Source organism: Rhinolophus sinicus, chromosome 4, assembly GCF_057876585.1.
Source record: "Rhinolophus sinicus isolate RSI-liver-muscle chromosome 4, RSI-T2T, whole genome shotgun sequence".
NCBI classification, from domain to species: Eukaryota; Metazoa; Chordata; class Mammalia; order Chiroptera; family Rhinolophidae; genus Rhinolophus; species Rhinolophus sinicus.
This window is the reverse complement of record NC_142504.1, coordinates 21554474-21569837: the sequence shown is the minus strand read 5'-3', so window position 1 is coordinate 21569837 and position 15364 is coordinate 21554474. Positions and strand designations below refer to the sequence as shown.

Below are 15364 nucleotides of genomic sequence, written 5' to 3'. Positions count from 1 at the left end.
GAAATTTACCTAAAGAACTCACAAAAATTAAAAGAGCGTATTGCAATGTTCACAAAGATCTCAAATACTATGTGTAAATCAGATATTCCAAAATCAAAGATTTTATCTTTCCACACTGAATATGCCAGGTTAAGATTCCTAATACATTACTAGAAAATTTAAAGAGCACTTTTGACATTTTATATTAGGATTCAAAGTGTGTTTATATCTAGGTACATAAACAGTTTTATTCAGTTACCCTAACACATACTTAATATCTTTTAAATCACTAGTATTTCATCTATACTTATATACAGTTCACCCAATAAAACAAAACTGCAATGGCTGATGGAATGTAAACTCCTAGAGGCAAGAATGGTCTGTCTTGTTCACTATTATATTCCCAGCACTGAGAACTATGCCAGGCACAGGTGATAAGTTCAATAAATATTTGTTATATAAATGAATGGGTAGTTCAAGCCATTTCTAAAACAATATGACATTTAACATTTTAATTATTTTCTTTTAATTTTATAAATCTTTATCCATAAAACATCAAATTAGACTACTGAAAAATCTTTAAAGAAAATAGATGATAGTTCATATATTTAGACTGGAAAAAGTTTACATCACAAAGTTAAATTAAGAAAATGAAGCCTGCTTTAAAATAAAGTTAATACTTGAAGAGCTCTATGGAGTTAAAATTTGTGTCAATGGGTTGTACTGTTACCAACTGGTGAATTACAAGTCATTACATTTTTCTTCTGCTATTTTATGGGGGATCTGAGTTTAAAAAAATACAGATAAGGCAGAGCTAAAAGGGAAACAGCTTGAGTCTTATTTACAAATGCTTAGTATTTTGCTTAAACCTACATTTTCACGCACAAGCTTAGATTTTAATTTTGTAAGCTCTGTGAGCAATCGGAATGTTTAAGTAATCACACACGACTGTGACTTTATAGGAAACACTAAGCCAAAACATCCACTTCACCTGCATTGAGCCCTTTCAAAAATGAACAGTGCTTTATCAATTTCATTAATTTCTGGTGCTGTATTGAAAAGGAAATCTCTGTACAAACTGGTTTATTAATAAAGTTTTTTAAAAGTATGTTCTTCACTTGTACCTGTCAATATAATATTTACAGTGCTAGCCTAGAACATTTAAATTAAGCAACAATCATTCTTCTTAATAGTAGAAAGAAAATTAGAGATATTCACACAAAGAAAATTTCATATTATAGCAAATTCCCATTAATTTGAAAGTAAATAAAATTACTCTTAGCAATTCAAATTATCTTAAAATTTGTTATGTTTGGGTAAAGTGAGGATGAGAAGAAATATATAAGCTATTGGATTTTAAAATAATATCAAACAGATAACATTTGAAAAACTAAAGCAATTATTTCTTCCACGTTGGGCAGAAAATTCTTTCACCTCTGCAAACAAATCAAGCGAAGCATAAAGATGTATTCAATCAAAACAGAAGAACAAACATGTCCAGTTTTAATTTCCTTCTGAATATAACTCAAAATAGTCCTTTTAATATGGGTCTGTGGAGTCAACACTAACCTTCTGTTTTTAATAATTTTCGAGCTGTTAATAGTTTATCTCACTCATTCATAAAATATTTTAATGAGATTATCACAGTGCTGACCAGAAAAATATATTTTCTGAGTACTAAACTTGTACAATGTCATTTCAAAGCTTTAGTCCACTCAATCAAATGTCACCACTATTACAATTTTTATTGGTTTAATACCAGTTGTATATTTAAAAACTTTGAATGAAATCAAAGTCTCTCAGGAGTTATGAATTTCATAGATCACCTACTTCAATTCATCTGGTGATAGTTTATTTTTTTCTAAGTTAAGGACAGAAAATATATCTAATAAAAAATAGAAGAGAGAAATAATTTGCTTATATTTATTATCTTTAAGAGTCTTTATACTTCTGTAAAACAAGAAGGTTTTTAGTAAGAATTAACAACATTATATGGCTAATGTTTAATTTAGGTTGTGGTTCTTAATATACAATATCAAAGATTTAACGGTTACACTAGTGGATAAGGATGCCATTTAAAATGACTATAGTTCTGAATTACGCTGCCAAAAACAAAACTACAAAATGTCCTACAGTGATCCTCATCCCCACTTTAAAACCAAACGCAAATACCTCTGCAAAGAATAAAACACACACACACACATACATACACACCCATCCAGAGAGAGAGAGAGAGAGAGAAAGAGAGAGAAAGAGAGAGAGAGAGAGAGCTTTTAAAATGAGACACAGACACTCATTCTAATTTTCCAAGATATACCATTGATATTTTGTGTAGTCCACAATGATTAAAACTAGTTAAAGTTTACTGGTTAAATGTTCAAAATCAGCGTAACATTTATGTTACTTATACAAATATTCTTACCTTATTTTCTTTCATTAGCTTTGATCAACACCTTAGCATGCTCAGAAATACTCAAAATGAAATACTGAATCAGGAAACAATTTTAAAGTACACAAACGTTACAAACCTAATTACCTGTTCAGTGATTCTCATGTGGAAGTCATGGAAGTCACTGTAACGACGATAGGTTTTCCACATCTCCTCACTATTTAGATTGCGCCGGTGTACAGTGATGGCATACAATGCATATGTCTTGCCATGATCATTACAAACGCCTGCCACAGCATATGGGTCATAGTCAGCATATACTAATCATTTAAAACAAAATGAAGAGGAACAAAAGACACAAAAAGGAGGAAGATGAAGAACAAAAACAAAAAGGACAATATGAAATGAAGAAGAATTTGAAATGACAGACTGAGACAAAAGGATGTCACCAAAGGATAGATTCCTGTCCTCTATAGTGGCATCCATAGGTGTTACATATGATGGCTACGTTGCAAAATAACCTATGGTGTTATGATGACCCCACCTACTACACGGTGATGGCTACTTTGGACTGCTTTCCCGGAGCTTATACCTCTTACTGGTTATGTTACCACTGTACCATCTCACAGTATAGCATCAGAGTCTTTAATTTAACAGAGGAAATATAACAGAAACAAAATAATAACCTTTTGTACTAGTCTTCACTATTTAGTTGTATTTCAATTAAAATCTCTTCAAATAAACAGAATGAAAAAGCCACAGGATAAGGTTTATCTGCTCTTTTGGTCAAGTCTTTCTCACTTATAATATTCAACAATTAACAAGTGTAGTTTATTCTGGAGATTTTTAAAAAAAGGCATTTTCCTACTAATTTGCCATAAACCATCCAAGTCTGGTGGTCTAAAATCAAAACCTGTCCACATTTTGTACTAGTCTTAAGAGGTACCCTTTGAAGCATTTTCTTTCTTTCCTATTTTCCATTTTCTTACCTTTCTGTATTCTATTCTATTCTAGATCATTTCTTCAGGTCTCTAAAAGTTTATTGACTCCACTCATCTGTATTTGGCCTATTTTTAAATCCATCCACTGACCTTAATTTCAATCACTATGTTTCTTGATTTCTATAATTTTACTTGGTTCTTTTTACATAGTGCTGCATTCTTATCTCTATGAATATTCTACACATACTCTCAAGGCTAGGAGATTCTTGGAATGCAATCAGTTGAGGACGGCTGAATCTAGACATACCCATGTTGGGATACAAGACAGGCTTTCAATTTCCTGAGGGTGATAGATACCATTTCCAACCATGATGTTCACATTCTCTGTTCTTTTCCCTGACAGTAGGCTAAATTTTTCTAGTTCCTCTTTTCACATCAACTTCCCACGGCCTTAGCCCATCCTGACTCTTCTAAACTTGAGGACATAAAAAATGCTATCAAAATAAAGACAGCAGCCTTTATGTTCATATGAGCTCCTTGGCTTCCATAGTGCCTCATTTACCTGAATTTGTTTTTCCTTGTGGTCTGCGATGGTCTGTAGATTTCCCTTGTTAGCTATTTTTATTTTATTGTTTTCAGCCTTTCTATGTGTGAGAGGTAGTATTTCCCCTAAGAGTTCAAACTACCATAATGACCAAAACTGCTTTTCTAATAAGAGATTACACTGATTCATATTGTGAATTAATAAGTGTCCAATTTTGGGGCTGACTAAATATTTTTTATTTCGTATATAACTAGGCAAAGAATGGTCTGTGTAGTTTCTTAGTAAATTATTTTAAACACATGAAAGCTAGAAATCTACATTGGCAAACGCAGTTGGACAGAAACCTCTCTCAGGCTTTTATCAAAATTTTTCTCTAAGATTTGCACTTTCTACTCAAAATTGCCTTCATTCTTTTTCCATCTAATATCAGTGTTCCCCATTTGACAAAATATAAAACTGGGGATCGACTGGCCATGTTCCTCTCAGGGGCTTTAACTAAAGGTCACATTGTTTTTCACTGTTTACCTCTTCTAATCATCCTTCAGACCTACGCAGAACAAACGTCATGTTAGAGAACCACCACCACCCAACAAAGTTAACATGGCAACAAGGGAATGGCCTTATCTGTTGTGTTCAAGATAAGTTTGGTAGCGAACCATTAGGTAGGAAACCATAACCAATTAGGAATTAACAAGAACAAAGAAAATAGAAAGGAACAGAAAAGGAAAGAAAAGAAGAATGTAAGAAAGCATTCTAAAACAGAATAATCAGATTCATCAAAAACTGCTAGGCAGGGGAGCTCACGACCAGGGTGCATGCACAATAGGAAGAATAAGGAGGTTATTATAAAAGAAGCACCGAAGACAGAAGGTAATTAATTTTAAAAGAACATAAATGTGGCTACATATATACTGATTTTGAGATGATGGTGAGATATTATAGTGGAAATAGTAGGTTTTGTTTTCATTAGGACGTTACTCACAGCAGGTGACATGCATACTATTTGTTACTAATCCATAATCGGATAAGAAACAAGAACCAGAAGGATAAAAATCAATCTCGTCACTAACTACAATGCTTAATTCAGCCAATATTTTCTAAAGCAAGATTTCTCAATGAAGGAAGCAGTAAGGACTAGTCAGTCCATGGACCAATCTTTCAGTAACACTGCACTAAACTCTCAGTTCTATTTCCTGTAATAAAGATGTTCAGAATATGGGACCTAGACTCAAAGAGATTCTGGAGGCCAATTGGTAAATAAATATTTATAGAACAAGCACTAATATATAACGCCTACCATCTAATTATTAATGTAATGAGTTAATTAGTCCTATAACAACCTTATGAGGTAAGTATTATTTATTATTATATTATTATTATCATCCCATTTTATGGATGAGGAAATTGACGTACAAAGAAGTTAAGGAACATGTCCACGTTCACCCAAGTATTAAGTGGCAGAGCTGGGGTTTGACCGAAGAATCTGGACAGAAAGTTGTGCTCTTAATCACTCTATTATGCTGCTTCTTTAGTATTTATACTTAAGCCTGACTGACAGGAATAACAACTTATTAAAAATGCTTAGCATAGTGCTTCCATACATTTTAAGAATACTTGTTAAATAAATGGACAAGGTAGCCAGAAAAATCAGAATCCTAAGAGAAGAGAAAGATCCATATAAGAAATATGGACATGAGTGCCTTCCTCTAGACATAAAGTTTAAGGTCTTCAAGAAAGATGTAAAAGGATAAATACTAAACGTTTGCGTTTCAAAAAAAGCGTTCACATTTGGAAGACAAGCCAATAAAGAAAACAGAGGTTTATAAAAGAATTTAAAACTTTAAGGAAGGAAAAAGTGCGACAACTGTATCAAAAGCTAGAAAGAAAAGCAACAAGACCTCTAGTTTTATTGACAAGGAAGGGTGTTATGTACCGATCTTTAAGAGCAGAGTAATGTGTGTACCAACTATTTGTAAAAGATAAAGAAATTACTGAAACAGCAATTACAGATTAATTTATCCCAGAAATTTAGCAAAGAACAGAATGCAAAATGAGACTCCAGTTCCAGTGAGAAACAAAAGAAAAAAGAAAATTAAAAAAAAAAATGGATGCAAATTATCTTTTAAACTACACTTCCACTATAATTTCATTTCAGTATCTAAAATGTAAGCATGAGATTGAACTGAGGTATATATCTCATATATTTATACTTCAACATGCAATCTGACAAAATACTCCTATATTCTAGGACTAGTGAGAGGCCAGATAAGAACACCATCATTATCTACTACTTACTAACCTTATCTAATAACCGAATGGCAATGATGAAAATTGATTTTTTTCCCTCAGTTCACTAACCATTTTGCACATATGCTGATTGAGACACAAAATCTTAGAGGTTTCTCACCTCATCCAAGCATGTCTAGAACTTCTACAAACTCCAATACCTAAAAGCTTCAATTACCCAGTTGTCTAATCTGACTCTGCATGCATGTAAACAAATATTGAACTAAAATCGGCCCCAAAACAATTTAGTAACAATTATGCGGACACTGATCAGCTAGACGCAAACAAAGAGGAAAAGATTGCTTTCAGAGTTTATTAGCAATGACAAAATGTTTAGAATTTGAGCTTTTTAAAATGTTAGCACTGACAACCTTAGAGAAAAGGAAATACCCACATACACAAGGAAATCAACGTCATAGAATTTAATGAAGAACATGCTGCCAAAAAGAAAAAAATAACTTAAAAATATGATTACAGAACAGAAGAATGGTTTGTAGAAATAAATGTAGAAAATAATGTAAGAGTAACAATAATCAATAGTTTTTAAGTAATAAATATAGATATATTAAAGTCTCTTACCAGTGTCTGAAATGTAAGCATGAAGTTGTACTAAGTCATCAGAAGATACATTTGAAAGGTCATCCAAAGACTGGGGGGAAAAAAAAAAATCAAGAAAGAAGGTATTTTAATTTTACAGGGAAAAAGGTGTTCAAGAATTCTACATCATATATGCATCACTCATCTTTGCCCCATGTAAGTTTTATATTATTAGTATCCTCATCCCTCAACAATAATTCTATTTATACCGCAGGAGAGAGCGAAGAGCCAAGATTAGGAAAGTATAAAACAAAGTAAATTAGAAATCAACTTAATAAATCAAATTATTTCTTCCTTTATTGCTTGTCCATATACTATGATTTGCTACTACTTCTCGGTTACATTTAATATATGGCAAGAAAAAATGTGGATAAAAATAAATGGACATATTCTGAAGTTAATATTTCAATTTTTTTAAATGTTGAAAAATAATAGAGCCCACTCTGTATTATTTAACACTTTTGTTAATTTGGAAATAATTTTAATCTGTAAAATGAGAATAATTGCACCTATGTCATAGGGTTATGTGAGGTTTAAATGAGAAGACATTAAAACATTTAGAAGACTGCCTAATACAAAAAAACTGTTAGCTATTATTATGATTACTTATTCAACAAAGTGAATCCATAGCCTAAAGTAGATTTTAAATAATTAATTTTTAAAAATAATTTCACAAACAAAGATTACTGACTGACCCAGAATGCATCTTTTATAACTATAGTCTTTGGGTCTAAATTTTTAAAAATTTGCCACATATACATACACCCACATACACAGAGAAAAGAACATAATCATATAATGCAGACAGACTATAAAAGAGTTAATATAGCCGCCTTGAAGCTGCTTTCCTTAGAAAGAACTGCTTGCAAGGCTGGCCATTGAATGGCGTTTGGGAATTTAGATTTAGGGAAGGTTCCCACGATTCCCTAATTGCTAAGAGTGGCTCACACGACCTGTTTGTACAATGTACGAAGTCAGACAATTATGTTCGCGAACTTGCTGCAACGATGTTGCTAACCTTTTTTTGATATCAGAGGGATTATTCATTATGAATTTATACTAACTGGACAAGCAGTTAACCAAGTTTACTATTTGGAAGTGCTGAAAAGGCTGCATGAAAAAGTTAGACGGCCTGAACTTTTCACCAACAATTCATGGTTCTTGTATCATGACAATGTACTAGCTCACACAACACTGCCTCTGAGGGAATTTTTAGCCAGTAAACAAATAACTGTATTGGAACACTCTCCCTGCTCACCTGATCTGGCCCCCAATAACTTCTTTCTTTACCCAAAGATAAAGGAAATATTGAAAGGAAGGCATTTTGATGCCATTCAGGACATCAAGTGTACTAGGATGACAACTCTAATGGCCATTCCAGAAAATGAGTTCCAAAATTGCTTTGAAGGGTGGGCTAGGCTCTGGCATCAGTGCATAGCTTCCCAAGGGGAGTACTTGGAAGGTGACTGTACTGATATTCAGCCATGAGGTATGCAGCACTTTTTCTAGGATGAGTTCACGAACTTAACTGTCCGACCTCGTAGTTTATGCTGAACACCTGCTTTCTTCCCAGGAATCTGAAATTTTGGTACATACTAGGCATGTGACATGCCTCCAATAAAAACCTTGGCACTTCGTCTCAGTTGAGCTTCCTAGTGGTAATATCTCACATGCGTTGTCACAGTCATTGCTGGGGGAATTAAGTTTGTCCTATGTGACTTCTATGGGAGAGGAAATTGCGCCAGACTTCCTCTGGACATTACTCGTGCATCTTTTCCCTTTGCTGATTTTGCTTTATATCCTTTTGCTGTCATAATTCCTAGTCATGAGGATGAGTAGGCCTGTGATTCCTCGTGGTAAATCACTGAACTTAGGAAGGGTGTTGCGGAACTCAGACAAACAGGCGTGATTCAGACATATTTCACACTTTAAAAACCACAGGCTCTGAATGAAGTTTGGAGTCCTAATGTGATATTACCAATCATTACTAGAAAAGTCATCTAAATGACTTTAATACAGCCAGTTATGACATAAAGGCATTTAAGTTAAGGCAACTGTATTCTAAGAAGAAAGCCAAAAGCATATATGCTGAAGACTGATAATTAAGAAAGCAAAATGTGAAAATTCCATACAGATATCCACAGTACTTCCCTGGTCAAGTCAAGTGGGAAATCTTTAAATTAGGTCTAGTCCAGGCATCATCGCTGATACCATAAGGGACTTTAGCCATATCACCTAGTCTTTCTTGCATCTCAGTTTTCCCAATGGTATAACGGTATTAACACCTGCTCTATATGACTCTGTCAGGATATAATGTGAACGAAAATACTTTGGGAAAAAAAAAAAGAATGCACTTATTTTCAAGTGCTCATATGACCTACACTAAAACATTATGATAGAAATAGCACAGCCATTGCTTTAATATTATATTTATGTGAAAGAAGAATCAGAGGAAATGGGAGTATTCTACAAACTACAGATTGTTATCTACTCTGATCTTCTTCCAATTAAAAACAATCAACTTTTTCAAAAAAGCATTATTATTATTATCGGTAGCCTTCCCTTGTAGGGTAGCATTTATAAAGCTAAAAGCTACTTACTATTTTAAACATGCCAGCATCTTATACTAGCAATCCATAAGTTGTTAAAGACTTTGTATATAAATGTCTTTTAGCACATTTAAAATATACAATTAATAAGTATTATTTTCATTAAATATGATAAAAACAGTATGATGAAACACCTCTTACACATTAATCAAAGTTATAACTACATGTAATATCAAGTAGACTTATATAAAGTTACACTGATGAAAGAATATTAATTATCGTGTTTCCCCGCAAATAAGAACCAGCTGGACAGTCAGGTCTAATGCATCTTTCAGAGCAAAAATTAACATAACACCCAGTCTTATTTTACTATAAGACCGGGTCCAATATAATTAACATAATTATATTAATATAATAAATATAATATAATACAATACACTATAAAACCATTACATATTAATTGGTTTTATATTAATAAAATACAAATATAAAATTTTTATATTTATTTAATTTTTGCTCCAAAAGACGCATTAGAGATGATTGTTCAGCTAGGTCTTATTTTCGGGAAAACAGTAACTAAAAACTCCATTCTGATTTAGAACTGTAAGTATTGATTACTAATAGAAAACTGATTTCCAAAGAAACACATAATCCTCTCCTGAAATAAAATCCCATTTGTATATAGTAATCCTTGGGTTAGGAGTTCTTGAATTTGAAAAAAAAAAAAAGTGTTTAACATTATGCCAAGAGAAAAACCGAAAATTCAAATTTACTATGATAATGAACTCAGCAAAAACAACTAAAAAGGCACTGTTACAAATGCTTATAATTTACCTGCCACTCTCAATTGCAAAATGAGTAAAACACCACACATTAAATATTTTCTTTGTTTAGTATACTGGAATAAACTTGGAATAAACTATCACGATCTAGTTTATAACCTCAAAAAAGTTTTTTAAATGCAGCTATCCACTAAAATGCCTATGTATTAAAAAAGAGGATCCAAAAATCTCCAGCTACTTAAAGCTTTAATTTAATTGATTGATCTGAATAATAAAATATTGCAAGCTACTGACCTCAAGTATAACTTTTTCTATCCAAAGACTGTTCTGGCTTATATCACTATATGACAAAAGAGGTCTCTCTTTTTTAAAAAAGCATTTATTCCAGATATGAATAAAAGAAAAAATATTTTTTTACTAGTGTTTCAACACTTGTACAAGCACTACAAATGTGAATACTAGAAAATTTCAAAGCAAGGAAACGTTCTATCACATATGGAAACTTTTTTCTATATAATGAACATTATTGCTAACATTGTCTTCACGTTCCACAACTTCAAGTTTTGTTATAAAATTATGGGATTATAAAAAATAAATGGTAATGATACCAAATGATTGAGGAAACAATTTTAAATGTTACAAAATAACTGACATATCAGTATGGCTGATTTGCTTTAGTGTTTTGTTAAATGTTATACTTTGTACAGTAATAGAACATTTACTCAATAAGGTGATTTTAGAAATAAGTGTAGTAGTACAGAAGACAATATAAGATAATGGACCTCTAAACCACTTAGTTATTACAAAAAGTCTGGAAGAAAAAGTAATGTAAGTAGAAGGAAAAACAAAGAAAATAATCTCCTCCTATATATACCCCCAAACTCTGAACTGAAACTTTTACAGAACACTAACATATATGACATATATATGTGTGTGTGTATACATATGTATATATGTATATATACATATATGTCATATATATGTTATATATGTGTGTTATATATATGTTATATATATTTTGTAGTAGCATTTTATGAAATAAGTTATTCAATGGCAAGGATGGATATCCTATTAAAAAACTGAAATGTTCATTATTTCATACTTCACCTTGTATACATGAAATGCCAATGACAGCTCATATGCTAAAAACATGTCATTCTTAAAACTGTAATCATATGATTAGTTGCTTAATTCACTGTAAGACTATCTATGCTTAAAAATGTGTTTTATAACCACCTGCATTTATTATATTGTAAACTTAAAGAAATATCTACAAGTTTTCAGATACCTCAGCTAGCTTTACATTTCTTTTCCAAATACAAGAGAAAACTAATTCTAATGAAGACATTTCTATGTCACAAATTTACTGCCTATTATAGCATTAATCACTCATTTTAAAATATGAAATGCTGAGATTGAAAATAATGAAATCAATTTTTATCAAATACAACTGAATTATGCAGTTATGACCTATGCCCATTTTTAAAAATGAAAATTTTACTCTTAAGTTCTAATTCACAAATGCCTTACATGTGAATTTAACATTTCTTTAAAAGCATAACTTCTTATAATATTAAAGGATGCCTGGGGGCTTCTAATATATCATTTATTTACATGTTAAGGCTCAGCCTTTCATATAATTTTCAAGCCACTTTAATAATTAAAGTATTCATAATAGTACTTACCAAATTTATACTTCCTGTAGGAGACCCATTAAATGATTCTGTGGGAAGGGAAATTCAACTTAGGATACAGTCAAAAACTTTTGAAACAATTGCTTTATCTAAGGTTCAAATACCAAGAATGAAAGTCACACAAGCCAAGACATAACAGAACAGTAAAGAAAAATTGTGTCACACTACTCCCAAACACCCGTTCCCTTAAGTCCCATGGTTTTTCAAGTCAGGAATTTCAGTGAAAAAAGTGTGTGTGTGTGTGTGTGTGTGTGTGTGTTGCCTCCACATACACACAGAAAAAGGCATTCATGTACAGGACAGCAAGTATTAAATATTTCATCCTCATAGTACCATATTAAGTTGTCTAATACAGTGTAAACATGCAGAGTGAAGTCCATTAGGATATGACAGAGGTATTTTGTTATTTGTCTCACTGGATTAAGAGCTACTACCAATAAAATTATTCCTTAGTGTGAAAAACAGATTCATTTTTGATATATCTATTAAGTTTACTTATTCTTGGTAGACTTGGCTCAAAAATATTAGCTGTATAGATTCTTAAAATATATAACTAATAGAACAAAAGATACGTAAAATTCCATAAGCAATGCCATTTAATTTAATAAGCAACTAAAACTATGTTTGTAAGTCAATTATAGATTATTAAAATGTCTTTTCCCTTAGGATTTTATCTATATCTGAGCAAATTAAGTTACCATTAAGATATCCCTCGTCAAAAACTCAAATGTATGGCAAAGCAATATTCACTTATAGTTTATAAAGTTAATATATGGTTTCTAGCACTTAAGAGATTATTTGAGAATTTGGATCTCTAAAGGAGTTTTCAAAACAAATGCCCATTACTTTCAGAAAAAGGCAGCTGGTATTGCTTTCCAATTTCAACAGTTCTAAATGCCCAAGAACTTTTCCTCATTCCTTAGACCTTTGGTGACAAAAGGTAAAAAGGAAATTTCACCTATGATTACCCCTTGATTAATAGCAAGGTGATAACTGAAATGAATAAACAAACAGTTCTCTATTCTCCTTACTGAAATAATATTCCTCCTACCTCTGTGGTTTTGCCCACCTTTTAAAGCTTCCCACCAAACACAAGTCAAGTTAAAAGTGAAATCAGGAGAAAAACAAGGCATGTTTTAATTTCTTGATCAACATAAGAAGATGCAGAAATAAAGTTTAAAATAAATGTAGGTCCACACTTAATCAAGAATTTGATAACTGCCTATAAATCTTAGAAAACAAAAAAAAAGTACAGTTTGACATGTTGAGAAAAATAATGTGACAAAATTGAAAACAGAAAACAATTTAAATATTTTAAAAGACTGTGAGAACATGTTTTAATAAAAAAGAAAATATCTACTTGTAAAATAATTTAAAGCTGAACTAAAGAAGGCAATCACAAATAAGGAGAAAGAGAAGGAAGAACGGGGAGGAGGAGAGGAGAGAGATGAGAGATGGTTTATCCAGCTATCTACCTACCTACCTACTGAAGTTTAAATAGGAATGAAACTTCTTCCCCAGCAAAGAAAAACCACCAGAGTATTATCACACATGATAAGGACTGGCCTATTAATTTTAGGCTCAATTGTAGCTTGCATTTTCTAACAATCAGCTACACATTAAACACTGGATTAGACAATTATTTCAATAAATGCCTGCAAAGTAGCCAAAATTTCAGAATGTCTAAAAATATAGTCAAGTGTCAAGAAGCTTAATCTTGAAAGTCAGAAAATGAATTTATAGCAAAAAATGTGGGGGAGGCCTATTTTTGACTAACTGATCTTATAAAAACAAGAAAATCATAAGCATTACTATTTGAAAAAGTTGTACTAACTTCCTAAAGCCTAAACACTGATAAAGACAATAAATCTAACAGCTATTTTTAATAACAATGTTTCATATTATACGCATTATTCCCCATTTTTTCAAATGGTTTCAAAAAACGGTTAGGCAATTTCTGAGTGATACAATATATAAAAGCTCATCAATTAGAACACTGAATGTTAAAAAGCAATGTCCTAGAAATACAAAAGATACATACCATGTAATTCCAAACTACAATCAATGATTCCAATGGGAGGGATTACTCAATGACTGATGTATTAGAGAAGTACATTTACTTCAGATCAAAACCAGATGCAAAAAGAAAAAAAAAATTAAATCTACTTTGTGTTTTAAGTAAGTACAAGGTTTTGGGAAGCTTGAGATGGCTGAGACATAATTTGCTTCCATTAGGTGCATAAAAGAAGATAGACTGGCTAGAAAGATATGAGTGGAAGCTAAAAGTCCATTTAGAAGACTTTGGAAGAGTTCTTACACTACAGCATCCAAAACTACTCCCACAGAATATATTGCTACTATTATCATTTTAAATTATATATTACTTAGAAGCTCATACAATTTGTTGATTATGATTCGATTTTCCTTTCTCATTCAGGATCATAAAGGATATAGATTTCACAATACTAAGTAATGTGTAAAGTAGATAACATTAAAAGTATTTATAGTAATCCTTTCTGGAAGCAGAATTGCTACTGTAAATTTCACAGCAGCTCTATAAGAGATATTCCAACAGACACTAAATACAGATATACTATATAGTAAACTCGAGGTCTAGTGAATTTTACTGTTCAGCTCCCCTAGAGTACTCCTTAAAAAAACAAACAGAAAAAACTTCCTTAAGTATGCAATCAAATCCGGTTAAAATAGTATTCAAATTTTACAAATAAATAAGCCAGAAACAGTATTAATTTAAAAACCCAAAATTATTAGACCAATAATCAATACAAAAGTTATTATAACTCAAATGAAAACTTCTGTAACTAGATTTCTTAAGATTATTTGAAAACTAAAATCTCACTAATGTAGATTGGAGGGGGGGCAGAGGAGAAGGCTAAAATTAAGAATTTTAACCTTTAAAAATTAGGAAACTTCCATTATAAAGGTATTTTTTAATGCAGTGCTCACCACCTAAAATCGCTACTGCATCTCCAACCCCAAATGGTCTGGTCCATAAACCTATTCATAAGGAAATGATTATAATCGAAGTACTCTCTTAAAATATTACTTAGTCAAGTCTTTCTCATTTACTTGTCATTTACACCGCTTATTTGCTTAGACCATACCAGGAAGTTTATCAAACCCTAGGCATTTAATCACAGTTGAATAAGAACTTCTGAATTGGATCACAAGTAAAATGGTCATCAGGCCCAAGAATCTGCAGCCTTGTTGTGCTCTACGGGCTGTCTCCCCACTATTATTAAATAACTAATTGTTTCCTACTAATAAAAACCAATATTTGTATTTTAGTACATAAATTACTTTTATATACATAATTTCATTTAAATCTGACAATGACTATGAGGAAAGATATATTATATAAGAAGAATATTATTCCAGATTTACAACTAAGAAAAATGAGGCTTAAAGAAATTAAGTGTTTGGCCAACATCATACAGGTAATAAGCAGTAGACCAGGGATAAAGACTAAATATTCTGACGCTCACAGTCTGCTTTTTCCACTATACCAAGCTCATAGTATCCACATTTGAAAAAATGGAAAGATTGGAATAAAGACTGTTGTAGTTTCTTCCAGCTTATGAT

General features: G+C 31.8%; 1 protein-coding gene across 5 annotated transcripts in view; it reads right to left on the bottom strand.

Moving 5' to 3' along the window:
• SNX13 (sorting nexin 13) overlaps positions 1-15364 on the bottom strand; it is a 120856-nt gene that overhangs the window by 21468 nt on the left and 84024 nt on the right. For 3 of the 5 annotated variants that reach the window (XM_019727202.3, XM_088797713.1, XM_019727220.3), the window contains 3 exons: positions 11753-11790; positions 6719-6788; positions 2516-2688 (listed from right to left, as the gene is read on the bottom strand). In XM_019727202.3, coding sequence (XP_019582761.3) covers positions 2516-2688; positions 6719-6788; positions 11753-11790 — 281 coding nt within the window. The remainder of the gene's footprint in view (positions 1-2515; positions 2689-6718; positions 6789-11752; positions 11791-15364) is intronic. The other 2 variants (XM_019727210.3, XM_088797714.1) reach the window with 1 other exon arrangement.